Consider the following 22,162-nt stretch of genomic DNA (forward strand, 5'->3'; position numbering starts at 1 on the left):
AAAAAAAGAAAAGAAATAGAAAACAAAGGCTATTGGACAAATGACAGGGCTCATCTGTTTTTTCCTTTAAATAATGAAAAGCTAAGTCCCCATGAGAAAGGCACAGCTTTCCAAGACAAACGAAGAGAGCTGAACTCTGAATGCCTTCAAGGAAATGTCAGTCAGCAAACTGCATCTCGATGACCTATTGGCTCCATGGTTCAGAGTTGTCTGAGGTCTCTGACTAGTGCAGCACGTTTGACTAAGTAAATGGAGAGCCTCCTTCTAGAGGCTGACTGACACCTGTGTTTGCACGCCCCCAACCCATTTTCTGTGTATCTAGTTGCTGGGGGACTATGACAAGGTCAAGGCTATGTCTGAGGGCTCGGACTGTCAGTGCAAGTGTGTGGTGAGACCCCTGGGCCGGGATGCCTGCCAGAGGATCAATGCGGGGGCCTCCAGGAAGGAAGACTTCTACACCGTGGAAACCATCACCTCAGGCTCATCCTGCAAGTGTGCCTGTGTCGCACCCCCATCTGCCCTCAATCCCTGCGAGGGAGACTTCAGGCTCCAGAAGCTGCGGGAGGTGGACAGCCAGGACTTGAAGGTAGGACCTGGTATGGGGCAATGCCTTGGATGAGAGGGCACTTTTGAGACCCACAAGTCTGGCAGGGCCATGGTTGAAGATTGTAAACCCTTTGAAGAAGGTCAGGCCTGGTCCCTAGAGTGCTGTGTGTGGATCAAGGTTGATGTCCTGGCAAACTTGTCCTTTTCAGCTCTGGTGTATAAGGGAGATGCTTCAAGCAAAGTGTGCCTGCCCCTCCTTATGGAGCGAGAGAGGCTGGGCCTAGAAGCAGCTGCCAGGCCCAGCTGGCCAAAAGAACTCAGTGTTCTTCAGGAAAATTGCTGCCACAATTTACTGTCAGCCCAGCACACACCCCAAAGATGCAAAAGAAAAATGCGAGTAAGCCTTTGGTCCTTAGCGCAAGGGCTGGGTTGGCCTAGGGAAGGAGAGGCCTGGGGCCTGCTCTAGATTGGGTCATCAAACTGTGATCCTTTCATGGTCTATAGGATAGGGAAGCTCAGGCCCCACTTAGGCAGCCCCATGGGTTGGCTGATGGCTTCTTCTGATCCTGCACCCCCACTTCCCTTGCAGCCTTGGGTAGTGGAACAAGCTGGGTTTTGGAGTCAGACGGATTTGGGTTCAAATCATCACTGTGTGATCCCACTTAAGTTATTTAACTTGTCTGCCCCCAGCTCCTTGAATAACATGTGGGAATAATAACATCTACTTGGTGGGGTTATAAGGATCAATGAGATAGCAACTGGGAAGTACTTGGCACAATACCAGACATTCAGCTAGGCATGACCATGTAAATGAATGAATGGATGACCATGTAAAGTGCTTCTGGCACCTGCGCTCTGCATGCCCTCAGTGCTGCCAGAGCCTCGGCCACCTTCCTCCCAGGGCCTCTGTACTAGCAGGCAGGACGGTATTGATAAAAACTGAGAAGGCTGGGTGTACTATGGCAGCTTGCCATAGAGCAAGAGTCTCAAAGATGGGACACTGAGTCCTCTTTTACCCCAGGGTCCGTTTAGCATTTTGTGCTAAGGAGAACCTGTTGATGTCTTTCAGAGCCTTTAGTAGATAATGAAGTTGAGTGTTTCAGAAGCATATCCTCAAGGTGTTGACATGTAGAGCCACCTTGTTGAGTGTTTATACAATAAAAATACCTGTTATGAGCCAGCTATCTTGGGGAAGCAGAGATGAAGGATACATGGCCACTGCTTGCTTTCTTTTTTTCACTTTTATTTTAGGTTTAGGAGTACATGTGCAGGTTTGTTATAGAGGTAAATTCACGTCACGGGAGTTTGTTGTACAGATTATTTTGTCATCTAGCTACTAAGCCTAGTACCTAATAGTTATTTTTTCTGCTCCTCTCCCTCCTCCTACCCTCCACCCTCAAGCAGGCCTTAGTATCTGTTGTTCCCTTCTTTGTGTCTGAGTTCTCATCATTTAGCTCCCACCTATAAGTGAGAACATGTGGTACTTGGTTTTCTGTTCCTGTGTTAGTTTGCTAAGGATAATGGCCTCCAGCTCCATCCATGTTCTCATAAAAGACATAATCTCATGTTTTTCATGGCTGCATATTATTCCATGGTGTATACATACTACATTTTCTTTATCCAGCCTGTCATTGATGTGCATTTAGGTGGATTCCATGTCTTTGCTATTGAGACACTACTTTTAAGGAGCTCACAGTCTAGTAGGAAAGACAGATGTCAATGCAATTGACAGATTTTGTAAAAGAGGTATAAACAGTTTGTGAAGAGGTCTAGACCCCAGGTTTACTTGTTCTTAGAGGACTCTCCCATTTTCTTACCCAAACATTTCAGAAGGCAGAATGCACATACACCATTGTGCTTGCCTACATCCCTGCCTACACAAATGTGTTTCTCGTGGCAACCTCTCAATTCCTGGCTAGTGACTTTCCTGTCGAGCCCCCAGCATGCAGATCTGAAAGGAAACTGCCCTGTGTCTGTCTGCCCCAGCCCTGGACTAACCCCTTGCCTTGTTTCATAGCTCTCCACGATCATAGACATGTTGGAAGGAGCGTTCTATGGCCTGGATCTCCTGAAGCTACATTCAGTCACCACCAAACTGGTGGGGCGAGTGGATAAACTGGAAGAGGTAAGGAAGATTCTGGTTTCCATATCTTTTTCTTGATCAAGCTCAAAAGTGTACCAAACATCCCACAATAAATTTTCAGCTAACACATGTGCTGACTAGACTTAACCCATCCTATTCTATGAAAGGGAAAATGCACATAAAAGATTCATCCAAAACTATGCCAAATTGTTGGTGACAAAGAAAATCAGTTAAGTAGAAATGCCAATACTATACCTTCTTTTTTTCATCTATAAAATCCCCTTAATCATATAATCAATGTCTTTCCATTTTTACCTTGACTTCCAGAGACCTCACAACTCAATGAAATGTAAAGGTACAATAAGTATCTTACCTCCAGTTTTAAGGTAGAGTCATCTCCTTCCTTCGTATATGGTTCCTAACTTCTCTAACTGTTCTGGTTCATACTCCTGTATTTATGTGTGTGAATCCATGTGAAATTCATTTTAGAGGAAGAAGACATAAAAATGATTACTAATAAGTAATGTTCCCTACTCAGCATTCAGACTAGTCATGCCCAGGATGAATGGACAAGTCATGCAATTTTCATAGACAAAGACACCATACTATTCTGACTGGGCTCTGGGAGTTGTACAGGTGGTGCTATGGTTTTCATCTAGTGGTGTGTGACATGATGATGGGAGCAGGGAGTTGTTACAGATACTGTATTAATGTTGACAGTCTTTTTGCTGTGATGCCTTAACATACAGATGAGAAATCATTTAGTCACCCAAAAAGTAACTAACGATCATTATTCAATATTACTAGTAAGAAACTTCATGGATATGCTTCATTGACTCGCATCTGGTTCTTGGACTGATACTTGAAACAGTGACTCAAAGAGCTGCTGCTCTGAGTGGAAATCTATTTCTTTAATGTTTACAGCGTTACTGTAAGTGGTAAATTTAATAGCACAATGACTGTAAACATATCAATATTCCTTAAGAAAAAGTGGACTTTTGGGGGAATATCATGAAAGAGCTAAGGTTCTTTGATCTATGATTAGTAGATGTAGTAGTTTGTGGCAGAAAGAGCAGCAGGGTCGGAGTCAGGACAGGATGAGTTCCTTACTCTCTGTTTGAGCTGCCAAGCAGCCATGTCCTACCTTCTCCATCTGGACAGTGAGAATAGTACCCTGCCTACTCCGTATGATTGCTGAGAGGATACAAAGTACACTAATCAGTATGAAAATGCTTTGAAATGGTTAAATTAAACAAGGCTCTGACCAAGGAGAGATTGAGGACAAACATTCCTACATTACTTTGCCAAGAGAGCTGGCACAAAGATGATGAAACATTGAAGTTACAAGGATCGGTTTCAGCACACTCCTTCCACTCCTAAAAATTTTCCCAGAAAGTGAACACCAGTTCCTTTTCCACCCGCCCTTGGGCTTAGCTCCTCCAATGCTATGATGAGGTATTTTCTGAATATGGCTGTTGGCTCTGGGAGGGTTGGTAGGTCCTTAATCATATCAGTTATGAGGTCTGATGAGAGGGGTCAGGGTTTTGCATCCTGAAATTTGTAGACAGATCAGGGTGGCCAATAGAACTGCGTCAGCCTCCTCCTTGCTGTCTGCCACTCTCTTCAAGGGGTTCTCTCAAAGAACTAGGACCCTGGGCATCTTGAGTATCTCCTTCCTCAATGTTAGCAGCTGGAATGATGACATTGTGGATGGTCAGCACCATCCCACTACCAATGGACTTCATGCAGGCTTCGGACTCTTCCTCCTAGTTAAAACCACTTTCTGGTTCTTTCAGATGCGTTCAAAAGGAATTAAACCAAGGTCCCATATTGGGAGGTGCCTGTGTTTTCCTAGGCCCCCAGAACCATCCAAATGTGCAATGCCCCTTTAAGAAAGGGATTGCTCTTCTATAGGGGCAGGAGCAACAGCAACCTCTTCTGCTTTCACCTGACCTTGGCAGCCAAACAGTTGCCATCCTGCCTGGAGAACACAGCTTGAGAAAGATAGATATGGGGGGAGAGTACAGTGCTCTGGAGGCTAAGGTCAGGTGCTCAGTCTCTGAGAAGGCCAGTGGGCTGGGCTTGTCCAAGGATCACAGTCTCATTACAGCCTTGTCCAACAGCTGAGCCCTCCTGCTCAGGAGGGAGTATGGGTGAATTTGATGCAGTACCACTGTCCCAGCAGGGTGGTATCATCTATATAGTCACACAGTGACCTGGGTTTTGCAAAAAACAGTTTTAGTTACATCAGTGAGAGTATCTCCTTGCCAAAACTGTGGTATGTTTAGTAGCAAAGATTGAACCATAATAATAATAATCCCTTACATTTATATAGCATATTATGTTTTGTAAAGCATTCCATATACATTTAGTCCATTTGTTCCTGGGTAGTGTGAGAATCAAGGAAATTAGATGACTTGGCCAAAATCACAGTGCTGGGAAGTATAGGGCCTTCTGGTTCCTGGTCCAGGGCTCTTTCTAATCAACCCTGTAAGGGTCTTCAAATCATTGCCATCTGCCCTGCAAGCATCAGTTTTTCCTAACAGGAACTTCAAACAATAGCTCTTCCAAGGGAATTTCTAGGCAGAACTGTGACTATATCCCACAGTCCCATTAAACAGGATTAAAGTTGAGTTCGGGAAGGAGGTTTCCCCAACTAGAGAGGCTAAGGTGATAGGGTGCTGAAGTGTGACAGTAGTCTTCAGATGGATCTGGGCCCCTGTGCCCGAATAGTGGCGCATTGTATTTGCTCGAGTGTGTCTCAAGGCTCATGCCAGCTGACTGTCTGGAGTCTGCAGTAATTGAAAAGGCAGAATGTTGGGTAAATTGAAAAAACACTCCCTCTCCAGCTCGGTTCTGCAGGAGGAATGGAAGTTAAAATCTGCTCCTGGTCCTTAAATATTCTTGAGTCCCAATGGGAGTTCTTTGGAGGTCAGACAAGACAAAAGGGGTCAGATTGGAGAGGCATTTTGCCCAGAATAAGATCAATGGTTGGCAGTATAAGCAAGCACACATTTATGGGCTACAGCCACAGTTCCACCTTAAGTATATAGGAGGAGGTAGGAATGGAAACTTCATTTGCAGATGAAAGAGGAAGGAAGGAGAGAGAAATGGAATCTGAACTATTTTGAGTTTACCTTTTGGTAAAATCAGCTCTGGGAGCAGCTCTGCTTAGTGGAATGATTTTGGGTAAGCTTTTGCTTTAAACAATGAAAAATGACACATGCATAGAAAAGTGTATAAACAATGAATGTAGTTTAAAAAATTACTGTGAACAAAATGCCTATGTAATCACCAACCAGCTCAAGAAACAGACCAATTTTAACACCCCGAAAGGCCCCCACATGCTCTCTCCTACTCATACCCTTCCCTCAAGGGAACCTTTATCCTTACTTTTAGGTTAAGCATCTTCCTTGTTTTTCTTTATAGTTTCATCATTGAAGGATGCGTCCCTAAATGTAATCATTTTGCCTTTTTTGAATGTTAAATACATAGAATCTTACAGAAGTGTGTGTGTGTGTGTGTGTGTGTATGTGTGTGTGTGTTGGGTTTTTTCATTCAATTTTATATTTTTAATATTTATCTATGTTGTTTTTGTGTCTTGTGGTTCATTCATTTTTATTGCTGTGTAGTATTCTATTGTATGAATATACTACAATTTATCTGTTCTCCTGATGATGGATATGTGGATTGTTTCCAGTTTCTGCATTCATAATTGAGAATAGCCCCATGGACATTCCTGTACATGAACATCCCTGTGCATGTACCCTGGTGCATGTGTGCCTGCATTTCTCTATGGTACATTAGATAAATGGAACTAGAAGGTAAGCATTAGTTATGCTTATCTTCAACTTCACGAGATATTGCCAAACTGTTTTCCAAAGTAGTGGTATAAGTTTACATTCCCTCCAGCAGGGTATAAAAGTTCTATACACACTGGGTGTGGTGGCTCACGCCTGTAATCCCAGCACTTTGGGAGGCCGAGGTGGGTGGATCACGAGTTCAGGAGATGGAGACTATCCTGACTAACACAGTGAAACCCCATCTCTACTAAACATACAAAAAATTAGCTGGGCATGGTGGCGGGCACCTGTAGTCCCAACTACTCTGGAGGCTGAGGCAAGAGAATGGCAAGAACCCGGGAGGCAGAGCTTGCAGTGAGCTGAGATCGCACCACTGTACTCCAGCCTGGGCGACAGAGCAAGACTCTGTTTCAAAAAAAAAAAAAGGCCGGGCGCGGTGGCTCAAGCCTGTAATCCCAGCACTTTGGGAGGCCGAGGTGGGTGGATCACGAGTTCAGGAGATGGAGACCATCCTGGCTAACACGGTGAAACCCCGTCTCTACTAAAAAATACAAAAAACTAGCCGGGCGAGGTGGCGGGCGCCTGTAGTCCCAGCTACTCGGGAGGCTGAGGCAGGAGAATGGCGTAAACCCGGGAGGCGGAGCTTGCAGCGAGCTGAAATCTGGCCACTGCACCCCAGCCTGGGAGACTCTGTCTCAAAAAAAAAAAAAAAAAAAAAAAAAAAAAAAAAAAAAAAAAAAAAAGTTCTACACACATCGTCATCAACACTTGGTATTGTCAGACTTTGCAGATTTTGTCAATTTGGAGGGTATAACTTAGTAGGATCATTTCGCTGTGTTCTAGAAACTTAACTCCAAAAATATCTTTCCAGTTCACTGGGGGAGGTCTGAAACCTCATAAAACAGTTTTAGAACTGCTCCAAGAACAAGAAACACTCAAGGTGGTCAGCAGTCCAGCATAGACCCCAACTGACCTTTCTTTCCTGTGAGTGGCTGGGAAGGGGAAGGGCATGCAGGAAGTGTGGATATATGTTGGAGTTGAGGGGTGGGTGGGCACAGAACATAAGTATCTGAAGATATAGGAGTTAAAAGTCTATAAAGAAAATCTGTAATTTCCAAAGGCAAAGGCAAGCCCTGTTCATTGCATACAGAGCTGGCAGTGGCACTCACTCAGCTCAAGAAAAGACTTCATCCGAGCTCCGAGTGCACTCAGAGACCCAAAGACTTGTAGGCTGCCCAGGCCTAAAGGTGGATTCTGAAGGCAGCAGGACTAGAGGCATGGTGTTCAACCCGGAGCAGCACATACTGCTTCCAGGGGCAGATTTATTACTAAAGTGGAGAAAAAGACAAACAGAGGGACAGATCTTTAAAATAATCTTCAGCATCAAAGCTTTAGTTGGTTTCAGTCATTTCCGTAAAATTTGCAAATTTTATTGAAGAAATGTCCCGCCCCCACCTTGCTGCAGGATACCTGTGTTTATAAGTGCTTGAAATGCTTATGTACATGTGCGCCTTTGTATATGTGTGGGTGCATAGCCCATGCTCTTAAAATAGATGCATGCCTGTAAGCTTTCCATAGTGTGATTTCTGCCTTGTCCCTTCTGGTGTGTGTCTCTTTCCTTTTTCTCCAATCTACCTGCTGGAATTTGCAAACCACACCCATGAGCATAGATGGCACCAGGGAACCTTGTGTCCCAGCTGAAGCCTTTTCTCCTGATAATGTTGCCTCCAAGGAAGATTTAAGTCCACGATGGATTTACCAGACCCAGAACTGGCCTGTTCCCCAGAATGTACTGGCACAGGCATTGCTGAGGTCTTCTCCCCCACACCTAAAGCACTGGTGGCTTTTGTGTTTCTGGACTGAAAGGCATGATCAAAGAAGCATTCCTGACCCTGGTGGATATATCTTTTCACCGGCTAATAAGAAAACGTAATTTTCATCTGTGCAGACTTGGCTGTGAGTTGGGGGAGCTGTCTCTTTCCAAGCCTCCCCTTTCCTCCCACCCTCCACCCCTGTCGAGACACCCCCAGGGCTCACTCTCTCTCCTGATTAAATCTGCTCTCTCCGAGGCATTTGCTGTAAGTCATTTCACTCTTCTTCCTCAAGTGAAGGCTGGGAGCGGGGCACTGCTTACCCAGCCTGACTTCAGTGTCCTCATACGTGAAAAGGCAGAGGGTTGAAGTTAATGTTTCTAAGATATATTTCAGCCCTAACGCTATTTAATTCAATTTACATCTTAATATGAGTTAAAGCCAATATATTACCTCTCCTGGGGTTGTATATAATTCAAATCTAATTTGCCATTGTGGGATATAAGGTTTTCTTCTTGGCTAAAGAGACTTACAGTGCTAGTGTCAGCCCTCCATCTGTCTGCCTAGAAACAGTTTAGAGCTGCCAGGATGTGCAGGCGTGCATGGCTCGAGTGGCCCTATTTTAAGGGGTAAGGTTATCCCTAATACAGAAATTCATCACCAGAGGCTTGGGACTTCTTGCTGTTGCCTTGTTTGAATCTCCTGCCAGGCCCTGGACTTCTTAAGGGCAAGTTGGGTCAAGTCATATTTGTTTCCCAGGCCCTGATCCAGCACCTGATGTAGGACAGATGCTCCACAGCTGTTTGGTTGGATGAGTGTTCAATGGGGCAGCTGGTGGCTCCCTGAACCCAGGCCTGCCTCTCTCCCCCATCAGCTGTGGTCGGAGGGATTAGGCCACGGCCCACCTGTCCTGCCATCAGGAGCGCCGGCTCTTTCCAGCTGTTCTTTTCCCCCGGCATTCTTACCAGGGGCTAGGAGACAGCTGTCAGCTGGGGTGGCTGTCCCAGGCCATCTGGTCCTAGCTGTCTCCTGGATGGTGCAAAGGGTGAGCATGGTGAGCTGATGGGAACTGCGAGCCCTCCCTCCGTGGGTCCAGTTACCCTCACACTTGCTCAGTTCACTCCCACGAGAAAGTATGTCCCATATGCCCTTGGGCTTGCCATCTGGATCTTAGCCCTATGCACATCCAGCTATCTGCCAGGGAATCCTGATGCCCACAGGACCTACCAGGCGGCCTCCTATGCAGCCTCCTTAGATGTGGCTGTGTGCACCTGCTGTGTGACTTGGGGCCAGGGTTTGGGCCACCTGCAGTCTGACTTCGTCTACTCCCACAGGTGTCTAACGTGTCTCTCTACAGCACACCAGCCTTGGGTACTTACCTTCCTCCCCACGCCAGCCATACCAAACCCTAGCTTCCCTTTCCTTTTCCACCTGCATATCTGCTATGGAGACCCCAAGGGTCCCTTCCACTCCAGCTTCACCCACATGCCTCAAGCCCGATTTCCCAGCACTATACCACATGCAGCCCCTCATCCATCTCCATGCCAAGCCTGAGTGAGGTAGGTGTCATCATTCCTTCTTTTTCCACCTGGGGCCTAGAGAGGTTTCATCCCTTGCCCTATGTGGTTATATAAGCAGGCCATGACTGTGGTGTGGGTTTACACCTGATCTCCAGAGCCAGACCCTCCCCTACACACACCCCTGTCCCTGGTTCTGGTTGTAAAAGCGAGACCACAGAGAACTGCCAGAGTTCTGCCGCATGGTCATCTTTCCCCTGGTCCCAAGGTTTTGGCTTAAGCCACTACACAGTCTCACCCAGGCACACGCACACGTGTCTAAGAGCTGGACAAGGTCAGGATACAGTCTGTGTCCTTCATACCCATTCCACCAGTCTACACATTTGGTTGTGCCGGCCCTCCATGGCTTGTCAAAACACCAGCCATACTGACTAGGGCTGACTGATGGCTGCACCCCCAACTCCACCTGCATCCGGTTCCCCTTTGCCAAGGGTCCCTGCCTTGTTTGCACATTCTGTCCCTCTGGTGTGTGTGCATCTGGCTGAAGTCAGCAGTGGACACCTGTTCCATCTGGCAGTGTGGCACCAGTGGACACCTGTTCCCATCAGGCACCCTCCAGTGCCCAACTGCATACCAGTCCTGCACATGGCACTTGTTCTATGAACACCTCTCAGTTCCTTGGCTCTGCCTGGCCCAAGAAATCATGAGGACAAAGTTCCCAAATCTTTCATTGCCACAGTTGGCTGTGTCCAGCCTTCTGTCCCAGCCCTCTATCTATCTGCTCTTTCTCTCTCTTCCCTTCCCTCTTCTTCATTGTGCCAGGATCCTTGGCAGGGGCCATGGGTACACTTGCTTCTGCCAGATAGGTGCAATTCCCGCCTCCTCTGCCACGTTGCCAGCACTGCCCACGAGCCAAGTTGCACACACCATAAATGTCATGGTTGCAGCTGTCCCAGGGGGAAAAGCCTGAGGCATGAGATCATGGGGTTCACCTATCCCCCAGGACAGAATCGAGGGTACCCTATGCAGGTGGCATCCCCTGCATCTCCTGAGAATTGCCTCACCAAAGGCCTTTGGTGTGAGGAGCGCAGAGTCCCAGGGAGAGGTGGGGAGCTCTTGAGGGTCAGCACCCCCAGGTTAGAGGTGGCTGATTGGGGGTGGCCAAGGAGGGGCAGCTGTGGCTGCTGCCCTGGGGGACACCAGCTGGCTCAGCCCTGCAGGCCAGTGGGGTGATGCCACCACCAGCCTCTTGTTTATTCAGGCGGCTGGCGGGCTTTGCCATTCCCGTGAGGAGAATAAACTGTACTACTCCTCCGGGTTCTCAGGGCAGGCTTGCCTAAAACTCTCCTCTGTGGAAATGCAGAATAACAACTCCTTACTGACACCTGAAAGGGGATGGGAGACTATAAACACATGTGAAGGGGGGCTCCCTAGGGCCCTAGAAACCCCAAGACCTGAGGGGGCGCCCTTTGCCTCACAGTGAGCGTGCCACACCCACTGATGCACAGTGTTTAGGAATCTAGTGAGATCTTCTGTCAAATAATAAGGATGCTTAGGCCCAGCCAGCCAGTCCACCCAGAGGTATCAGCGCCTTTAGTAGAGTCCTGGGGCTAGTGGTGGGCCGCAGGTGTAGACACTCCTCAGTCCGCTCCTCAGAGAAACCTATCAACCTGACCCAGGAGTCAGTGCCTGCATCTGTCACATCACCCTGGCAGAGTTTCTGCAGAGCACTTTTCACTCGTTGATATTTTCTTGTCTATTTCTTTGTCTATTGCCTATTTACCCCTCATGGAGGGTGACCTTCACCAGGGCAGGATCCCAGTGGCCTTGCTCACCCTTGAACCCTCAGTGCAGCACTGAGCACATGAACGCCTTAATGAAAAGGTAACACATTGAATCCCTGCACTTGCTGGGCTTGGTGATCTGTCTTAGGCTGTGAGAGCTACAGGAAAGGCATCCACAGGTGTTGCTCTCAGCAGGTGCTGATGGATTACATAAATGCTTGAACCCCACTAAGGGGCCAGGAACTTTTCCCATCAGTCCCAGAAGGAACTCAGCTCCTATAAAACAGACCTTCTCACACATTTCTGTCCACTTTTCAAGCAGCTGTGCCCCAAGCTTTCTCCACTTAAGGCGGTGCTTCTCAAACTTTAATGTGTACGCAGAGCGTCTGGGGATCTTGTTAAAATACAGATTCTGATTTGGCAGGTCTGCGCGGGCCTGGGAATCTGCATTTCTGACAAGCTCCTGTGTGATGCTGATGCTGCTGAACTCTGCACCACACTTTGAATAGTGAGGATTTATGAGAGTCCAACATTTCTGTATTTCTCAGCATCTATGCATATCCTGTCATGTATCCTGAACCCAAACTGCAAGTATTCTCTGGCTTTTGGGCATGCTTGGTGCTGCTGAGAGCTCTATGTGTGCCAGGATCCTCTCCTGGTGTTCTTAGTGATCCAACAGGTGAGCTGAAGGAGCAAGGGCTAGGAGACCGGGTGCTGGTTCCACTCTGTCACTTTTTGGTAGTGACCTTGAGCAAGTCACATTCTTGCTCTGGGCCTCAGGTTCCTCTCTGTGAAAGGAAAGGTTAGGCATGAGTTCTTGGGTCCATTCCAGCTGTAACATTCTATGAAAAATAACAGCCACTTAGTCTGGTATGTTTCATGCACATCCATATATATTAACTCACTTAATCCTCCTGACAACCTATAGGAAAAGTGCTAGTACTATCCCCATTTTACAGATGGGAAACTGAAGCACAGGTGTTTCAGTAATGCGCCTGAGATCTCAGATCTAGCAATAACAGCATGGAGGGGTGAACCGGTTTCCTTCAAAACCCATGCTCTTACCCATTACACTTGACCTCCTGATAGATAACACCTATCAGGAGTCACTGTGCACCCAGGAAGATCACTCATTCTGGGCGTTCTTAAAACAAGACCTCTTTCTCATGGAATTTAGCTCTCACAGTTAATTCTGTGCAATTTAGAGAGGCTGGCTTAGCCTAAGTGCCATGGAACACACTGAGCCCTTCCAGCGCTCAGGATCTGGCATGCAATGAAATGCCATAAGAATGGCATGGCTGATGGTTCGGGAGCCAGGTTCATTTAACAAGCACCTATTGGGCTTCTCTGGGTAGCCCCTGTAGGAGCCCCTGAAGCCGCGGTGTCTGGGTGTCACTGCCTGGATATACCCACGTCCCCTGGTTCTGCATCACTGGGACTTTCCTCTAGGATGTTAGTAGCATCCCACCAGGCTGCAGAGCTGTGCCTGGCAATGTCAGCTTTTACACTTCCTGTGTCTGTTAGTTAAAGAAAGATAGAAAGCAAACACATCCTGTATTTTACGTTGTTGCTTCCTCAACCTCATAAACAGGGCCCAATGGAGGACATCACATTTTAAAATGTAGATGCTCATGGAAACTTTAGTATGAGGGCCAAAGTTGGATCTCAATGTAGTCAAATCTCTTTAAAAATAACTAGAGGAGAAGGGACACCTCTAAGGCTGTCGACAACTTTCCTTGATTTAAATCCCATTCAATGTTCACCTTCTCTAGGAAGCTACCTGGGACGCCTCCACTCTCCTCTTGCTCTGAACTCAGGAACCCTCACATTTGGCATTTACAGAACTTGACATGGTTTGTCTGTCTCTAGTTATAGTTGACATCTCTCCCACCCCACCCAGGTCCAGAACCCCAAGGATACTTAAAGCCTTTCTTTCTGTAGCACTACACTTAGACACTCAAGAGGTACTCACCAGTGTTGGTTGACTGAAATGTAGCCTTGACCCTCTCTGGTATGAACCAGGTCTGGAGCATGGCTAATTTGCCAAGTGAGGGGTCACTTAGTGAAACTGTTTTTATGGGTAAATAGGAAAGTTTGAAGTGGGCCTATCAATTTTCTATGTAAATGATGTTTTTAAAGTACCAGGGAATGGTTTGTGCTCATTAAAAAGGCGGAGTAGTTTTGTTGTTGTTGTTGTTTGTTGTTTGTTTGTTTGGCCACCTCTTCCAAAATTGCTTAGAAAGCCCCTCTTTCCTTAACTGAGCTACTGGTTCACATGTATGGGATGCGAGTGAATGGAATTCTTTAATGTTCTTCAACACTGAGTAAGGGTGGACTATATACAAAGGACAGAAAAACAGCCTGGTGTCCTGGTGGCCCAGAGACTTGGCAATGTTGTTAATAGAAAAGCTATGGTAGTTTGGGCAGTATTTCCTGTAGTTGGATATCCCAGGGCTGAACTGCCCTGGAAATACTGCCAGGGGACTTGGTACCAGTGCTCAGCCCAAGGCTGGGCACACTCTCTAGCCCCAATCATTTGTTGGATGAATTCTCAGCCTGTCTGTTGTGTCTATGTGCTCTGAGTGAAGATGGCTGCTAGCTGCCTCCTGCTTGTCTTCAGGTGCTTTAATGGATCATCTTTTTTTTTTCCTTCTCAGGAAGTTTCTAAAAACCTCACCAAGGAAAACGAACAAATCAAAGAGGACGTGGAAGAAATTCAAACTGAGATAAATAAGCGAGGCAAAGAAAACTGCTCTGAAAACATCCTAGATAGCATGCCAGACATCCGCTCAGCCCTGCAGAGGGATGCGGCAGCAGCCTACGCCCACCCAGAGGTACAGCCCCAGCCTCCAAGGGCCTCTGATCACAAGCCCTGGAAGCGTGATACCAGCATCTCTCCCTGCATAGAACTTTTCAGGCTTCAGACTTTTAACAGAGATGAGCTCGTTTCATCCATACAATAGTTCTGCAGGTTCTGTAGATTTGATGAGCAGTTGACCCCATTTTACTTCACACTGAAGCCCAGAGAGGTTCAGCAAGTATTGAAGCCAGGACTGAAATCTGAGTCTGAGTCCCAGCCCCTGTTTTTTTTCACAATCTTATGTCCCACCTTTGTGAACATCTCTTGTGTTTGTAAATAGGGAAGATATGCATGCTGCTTGTCTGGGACCATCCTGGTTTATTCCTGCTGTCATAGCATTTTTTTTTTTTTTTAGAGACAGGTTCCAGCTCTGTCACCAAGGCTGGAGTGCAGTGTTGTGATCATAGCTCACTGCAGCCTCAAATTCCTGGGCTCAAGTGATCCTCCTGCCTCAGCCTCCTGATTAGCTAGGACCACAGGCAAATGCTACCATGCCTGGTAATAAAAATTCGTTACTTTTTATTTTTTGTAAATATGGGGTCTTGCTATGTAGTTTTTGTAAATATGGCTGGTCTGGAACTCCTGGCCACAAGCAATCCTCCTGCATCAGCCTCCCAAATCACTGCGATGACAGGCGTGAGCCACCGTACCTGGCCCTGGCATGGTTATTAATAGCACCCTCTTTTACTCTCAAAAATGCCCCAGTTTAGAAACAAATTATATTTCCTCCCTCCTCATTTATAGGGGACTTTGTAATTTACTACATATTTTCATCCTTATACCATGTGGCTATCGTCACAGCCCTAGAAAAGGAGGCCGGACAGAGATCAATACCCTCATTTTACAGATAAGGAAACAGATCCAGCTGTGGGCATGGTCTCCCTCTCTCAGTTGGGAAGTGGTGGCAAAGGGTCTCAACCCTCTGTTTCTTCCTACCCAATTGTGTTCCTAGCACAAAGTTACCCATGATTGGAACACTGTCTAATGTGATTTGAGTGATACCGAAAGACCTGCTTGCTTAAAAATGCCTCCCCATTTGGTGCCTGTTTCTTTTGGTTCCAATTACTACTAAGTTATGTTTATGTACTAATGGTTAAATGCTGCCATTTAATGTATTGGGTTATTTACTGAATTGTTGTCCAAGAAATAGGCATTAATTTGGGAGATAGTCCAAAAGGAAGAGGAAACAGGTAAGTTTTGGTGGCAGGACTTGAAGAGTCCTATTAGCAAGGCACACTATTAGCAAGATGGGTCTGGATCAGGTATTGTAAAAGGGGTCATTGGGCAGCCAGGGGATGGTAGCATTTAAGAGAGACTTCGCTGATTTTAACTGGTTACTAGGGGTTGATGGTAGATGGCAGAGCTGTGACACACTGGTGTCTGGGGAGTGGGTTCCAGGTGGGCCATTGAGGGATCCCCTCAGCTTCGGGGAGTCGTTCTGAGTGTGGATTGAGCAGGGCCTGGGACAGCTGGAGCCCCGGAGCTGGTTTCTCTGTATGCTGTGACGTGAAGAACTTTTGGGAAGCATTGCTGTGCAGGACTGTGTTGCCTGGGCCATTAAGGATTTAGGTAAGAAAGAAAGGAAGGCTGGGTATGTGGGCTTGAAACTCTTGGGTAGTTCATCAAAGGGTGCCAGGCAGGCAGCAGCTGGGTTTAGCGATCTTAGGCCCACGTGTTCCAAAGGCAGGACTGGAGGCAGATTGGGGCTTTTGAGGCAACAAGCCCTGAAAAGAGTATGGTGCCTCCACCCTCCCCAATATGTAACTCAAAATAAAAATTCCAAACCATAAAATAGATATAAAAAAGGTCGATAATTTTCTGGCTTTGCCCATGATGACTACTTTGGTGCTTTTTTGGAGATATCATATTTCTTCAAAAATTATTTTGATTCTCATTTTTGGGTGTACCTGACATGCTGGCTACTGAGCAAGTGTTTAGTCTGCTTGGTGGGTCATCTCTGAGTGGGTCTGAGCTCATAAACCAAGGAGCCAGAAAACATTTGGGCTGGAAGGGAACTTGATGGCTCCCACTCATTACAGCTGGGCGCAGTGTCTCTTATCTCAGCCCACCTGGCATCAGCGGCCCAGCTGCCCAACGGAGCCAGACGTCCCTTTCCTGCTCTGGCTTCCAGTTTCCCAGTCGGCTGAGCTTAAGAATGCATCTGTCGTCTTGATGACACATTATGTGGTATGTTCGGGAACTCAGTTCAGAATTCCTGAGGGCAAACAGCAAAAACCAAATCAAACACACCAAACCCTTTTTCTCCTTGCTCAGCAAAGTCCCTTCCCCTCCTCCAGTCCCCATTCATCACGCTGCTGAAGTTAGCACAATCCTTCCCCACAAGGACGGTGGGGCAGAAAGGGGAAGTGGTGCAGGAGGCCCCAAGGCAGGATCTTGCCATCCCTCTGTTTAGTGAACCCCATGCCAAAAAGCGGGTGGAAGGGGCACTGGGTTTGGTTGTTTATTTTTAGGGTTCCTGTAGATTATGTCAGAGCTTTCTTGGAATGGTAAGTGGTAATTTGTTGAGGGCTTCTCTCTAAGATGGTCCTTGCCTGAGGGGTTGGCATGGGGCTCTGGGGGCAGGGTTGGGAATGGAGAGAGCAGGGTGAGAGTGGAGAGGGCAAGGTGGGAGTAGGAACATTCGACTCCAGGAGCTGAAGTCATACAACAGACTCTTGGATTCATAGAGAAAGGAAATTGAAGCTTGGAGGGGGCTGCTGCCACCCAGCGCAGCCTGTCGCCAGTGGATCCGAGGAAATTATATGTTCTCTGGCAAGGGCTGTCCATGGTCTTGCTCCATCTCCTTGGTTGGGAGAAAGCACTGCAGTTCCCACCCTTCCCTGAGAGCCTGGAATTAAAGACAGTTCCTGGGGTTTGTGGCGAAGAAATGACAACCTGCTTTTGCAATGCAGAGGGAGACCAGGGTCCAGTAATTAGATGCCCTTCAGTGTCTGAGTCATGGGCTGTGGCCAGAGTCTCCTGACAGCCTGCCGAGCAGCTCTTCCTAATGGGAAATGAGGGATCTCCCAAGTCTGCTGGGTGGGAGCCAGACCACGACCCGGAGGACTAGGGGAGGCAGGCAAGTTTTTGGATGGCAGGCGAGTTAGTCCTGTGGTCACAGCTGCAGGCAGAGGCTTAATGGAAGGAAGAGGCAGGCTCTGAGGGCAGGCAGCCTGGGGCTGACCTGAGTTGTGTGACTTGAGAACTGCCCTTCTCAGCCACTGAACTGACTGACTTTCAACCAAATTGCTGAACGACTCTGAGCCTCTGTTTCCTCATCTGTAAAATGTGGATGATGGTATCTCCTTTCCCCATTGTTGTAAGGGTTAAAAATAATACAAAGGACATGGCCATAATAGGTATCCATTAAAATATCATCTCCACCAACCAGATACCCGCTACAGCTCAGGTGGAGGTTACATCACCAGCAAGAACAGAGAATTGAGGGAGGGGCAAGGAGCAGGAGTAGGGGCTGCCCCAGGCACAGCCGGGCAAGTTGGCCTGTTTCCTCTGGGCAGACAGGGGAGGCTGGCAGAAGGGTGTCCCCTGCCTTTCAGGGCTCGGTCACCACTGTGTGCTAGGGAGAGAGAGATACACAGCCCCATCAGTTGTGCCATCCAGAACTCTCTTGTCATGAGAAAACAGGCACAGGCTTGGGGGTGTCCTCGGGAGTAATGAGGACTCAGGGCTCTTTCCAGGCCAAATTGTAAAGATCAAAGCAAGAGCTTGGTTTGCTTCTTCCTGTGCAAAAGGAGCACATTGGCCATGGTGGCCAGGTTCCTACAGCCAACACGGAGTGGCTAAAAGCCCTGCCCTGCCTCGGGGCACTGGGCATCTAGGAACACAGGTTTTGTTTCCACATGGGCTCTGCTCTCTGGGTGGCTTCCACCAGGCCTAGAATTACAAGATTAAAGGGAACTCAGTCACCTCCCCCTGGTTGAGAAGGGACCTCATGGTTTAGGGGGCTGCAGGAAGCTGCATCTTCATTTTTCAGCCACTGGAGTCCTGGGGAGAGCAGGGCTGGGCCACACTCCTCTCAGGCTTCCACACTTCTCTAATGGAGCCACCAAAGCAGCTGGACCCACCTGTGGGGTGGCCCTGACTTTGAGCACAGTCAGTTCACAGGTCGTATGCCCAAGGTCCTTTGCTTTCAAAGGTGAGTGATTATAATCCTGGACAGGGAATCTGACTGGACAGACCGACACAGCACCAGAGATCTTGCCACACTGTGGACACAGGGGCTCCTCCTTGGGCAGCAGCTCTATGGAGGACAGAGTGGTCCATCTACACGATCAGAGCTGTCATGGGGCACTCTCACAGCGCCATCCAGATGCCCAGTCACCGGGCCATGTGAGCATCATTTGTTTTGACAAAATCAAATGCCAAGTAGTTACCAATGTAGACAATTCTTTGGGATTTGTTATGATTCAGAAATTCAATTTAACAAATATTAGGGAGCCTCCATCCAGGGGAATCAAAGATGAACAAGAAATGGTCTTTCTTCTTTCAGATTCCCATAGTCTGCAGAGATAGCAACATCCCTAAATAGTGCCTGTGGAAAGCAGGCTAGGAGAGGCGCTACAGCAGAAGCACAGACTTGTATTCTTTAGGACTTGTGTTTGGCTTGGGTAAGAGACCCAAATACAGTGCCTTAAACAATAGAAATATTTGTTGTTCTTTCACATAAAAGAAACTCTGGAGGCAGGCAGTCCAGGGCTGGCATGATTAGCTCCAAGATGTTGTTAGTGACTTTCATCCTCAAAATCCCCTCATGATCACAAGATGGCTGCTCAGCTCCAGCCATTCTGTCCACATTTCAGTCCAGAGAAATGAGGAAGAGAGCAAAAGACGCCTCCCAACTGAATCAGCCCCCCTTATACAGAACTTTTCCAAATGCACATCCCATCAACTTCTTCCTATACCCTACTGGCCAGAATTCAGTCCCATGCCCACTCCCATAAAACCAGGTCTTCATTAGTAAGGAACAAGAGGGCAGGGAATTCGGGTAATCAATGAGAAATCTCTGCCATAAAGCACAAAATGAGGCTTGGGGAAGATTGATTAATTCTGAATTAGAAGGTCCAGGAGTATTTCCTTGGGGACCTGAAATTTTAGCTGGGCCTTGAGAAGTAGATATATGGGAGAAGGAGGTATAATGGTTTTCCAGGCACAGAAAACAGGCTGAACATAGATCCAGTGGCTCAGGAGAGCCAAGAGTTTCAGTAGTCACCCAAGTGACTGGAGTACCTAAGGCATGGGGTGCAGGGCACGCAACAAGAGAGAAGAATGCTGAGCTAGATCAAGATCAGTTTTACTTTGGACTTTATTCTGTATGCAGGAGGAAGGGTTTGGGGGCTGGAGTGACATGTGTTTTAGGAAGTCCATTCTGATTGCTGTAACAAGCTTCATCCTGACGCAGTGTGCATCCCGGTCCTTGGGCTTCATGTCCCAGCCCAGGCATCCTTCCCCTCACATGGATTTCACCCAAAACAACTTATACCGGATCTAAGTCACCCAGTATCCCTAGGCCAGAGCCAAGAGGAGGACTGAATTCTCTGGGCAGTATGCGTCAAGTATAGAGATGTTGATTCTGGAACCAGACATCCTGGCTTCAATCTGCCTTACCACTTACCTGTTGTGGGACTTTGGGAAATTTATATAACCTCTCTGTGCCTCAGTTTCCTGAAATGTAAATGATCATGATAAAAATAGGTCCTACCTCATGGAACTGATGAGAAGATTAAATTAGTTGACATATGTAAACGTATAAAGCACTTAGAACAGTGCTTGGCTCTTCGAAAGTGTTGCTGTTATTAGCACAGCCTTGGCTCCAGCCTTGCCCCCACCTGCCCGCTGCCTCTCTGACCAGTGACCTGACCTTCCCTTGTGTCCCCTCTGAGGAGCAGTATGAAGAGCGGTTTCTGCAGGAAGAAACCGTGTCCCAGCAGATCAACTCCATCGAGCTTCTGCAGAAGCAACCCCTGGCTCCACCTGAGGTGATGAGGTCACAGCGGCCCCTGCAGAGGCAGGTCCACCTGAGAGGCCGGCCGGCCTCCCAGCCCACCGTCATCCGGGGCATCACCTACTATAAAGCCAAGGTCTCTGAAGAAGAGAATGACATTGAAGAGCAGCGTGAGTTGGGGTCAACAGGGTGGCCCCAGAGGCAGGGCAGGGAGGGAGTCACCATTTGGACCATGGGGGGCTGGACTTCCTGGGAGTCATACGCCCCTCCTGCATTCTGATTATTGCTGTGGCCCTGTTATCCAGCGCTGTCACTGCATTTCCTCACAGCTCGCTGAGTGGCCTTGGGCAAGTCACTTAACTTCTCGGGGCTTGAAGAAGACCATATGGCAGAGCGTGGCTGGGCTGAAAGGGACTTCAATGCCCTCCAGTCCAGTCCTCCCCGTTTGCAGTGAGGAAACTGAGGCTTGGGGGCACTGACTGGCTTAGAGCCACAAGCCACTTTTTCCTCCCTCCAGAGGCCCTGAGGTTCCTGTCTGAGTCTCCAGGACCTCCCCTTCGATCTCTGTCCTTCTTCATTTTTCATGGAAGAGAGACAACCCCTTCTCACATCACCTTTACCTTGGTTCCTTAGGCTTCTTCCTCTTCCTGTGCTCCTCCTCGCCTCTTCCTCCTCCTCTTCTCTTCTTTCTTTTCCTTGCCCAGCACTCCCAGCAGGCCCCAGCTCTTCCCCTCTCCCCTGTGTGTCTGAGCGGGTCCTTCCCCATCAGGGCTGATGCAGCAGCCTCCTGTCTGTCTCCTTGCTTCTGCCTTTGCCTCCACTATGTTTATTCTCCACCCAGTAGCTGGCATCATCATTTTGCCCACATTTAACTGTGCTTTTTGGTCTTTTTTGTGTGTGTGTTGTTGATTTGTGGGAGTTTTTTACATATTCTGATTACAAGTTCTTTGCCATCATATGTATTGCAAGTATTTTATCCCTACCTATGGCACGCATTTTTAGTTCCTTAATGGTGTTTTTGATGAGCACATGAAGTCTATTTTACCAATTATTTCTTTTGTGGTTAGAGCTCTTTGTGTCCTCTGTAAGAAATGTTTGCCTCTCCATGTTCCATCTCTGTTCAAAATCCTGCAGCCTCCCCCATTTCATTCAGAATAAAAACTGAACTCCACACACAGCCTGTAAGTCATGTATGCCCAGTGCCTGTCCTCGCTCTGACCTCACCTCTGCTTCAGTCACGCTGGCCACCTCGCTGCTCCTGGGCCACTGCACACATGTCCTGCCTCAGGGCCTTTGCTCTGTGGTTAATCACCCCTGGAATCTTTGTGCCTGATGGCTGCTCAACTGACTCCTTCACCTCCTCCAGGCAGCTGCTCATCTCCCTAGCTCAATGAGTCTCATCCTCACCACTTTATTCTTCTCTGCAAGTTTCCCTTCCCTTCTAGCTTTTTTGACCCTCTTTACCCTACTTTTTGTTCCCCATAGCACCTTCAATTGCACAATCCTGTCTATTATTTAGCGTCTCCACCACTAAATAGAAGCTCCATGAGGTCAAGGATCCTTGTTTTGCTCACTATTGGTATCCATACTCCATAAACATGTGTTGGATGGATGGATTGGATGACTCACTTACTCCCAGCCATCGGGGTTTAGGACCCCAATGCATCCTGCCAGTGACCCCTGAGTCCTGGGGGGAGCATGGCTGCAGTGAATTCAGAGAAACCTCCTGGAAATTCAACGTCCTTCCACCTGTGCTCCTGTCCACGTTCTTCTGAAATCCCAGCCAGGCCCCCTCT

General features: G+C 47.7%; 1 protein-coding gene across 2 annotated transcripts in view; it reads left to right on the forward strand.

Moving 5' to 3' along the window:
- The window catches only part of OLFML2B (olfactomedin-like 2B), a 42,173-nt gene that overhangs the window by 3,394 nt on the left and 16,617 nt on the right, over positions 1 to 22,162 (forward strand). Inside the window, exons 2-5 of one of the 2 annotated variants that reach the window (XM_011996103.1) lie at positions 323 to 586; positions 2,564 to 2,671; positions 14,202 to 14,378; positions 20,308 to 20,536. In XM_011996103.1, the coding sequence (XP_011851493.1) occupies positions 323 to 586; positions 2,564 to 2,671; positions 14,202 to 14,378; positions 20,308 to 20,536 (778 nt within the window). The remainder of the gene's footprint in view (positions 1 to 322; positions 587 to 2,563; positions 2,672 to 14,201; positions 14,379 to 20,307; positions 20,537 to 22,162) is intronic. The other variant, XM_011996104.1, reaches the window with a different exon arrangement.

Source organism: Mandrillus leucophaeus, unplaced genomic scaffold, assembly GCF_000951045.1.
Source record: "Mandrillus leucophaeus isolate KB7577 unplaced genomic scaffold, Mleu.le_1.0 Scaffold502, whole genome shotgun sequence".
NCBI lineage: Eukaryota > Metazoa > Chordata > Mammalia > Primates > Cercopithecidae > Mandrillus > Mandrillus leucophaeus.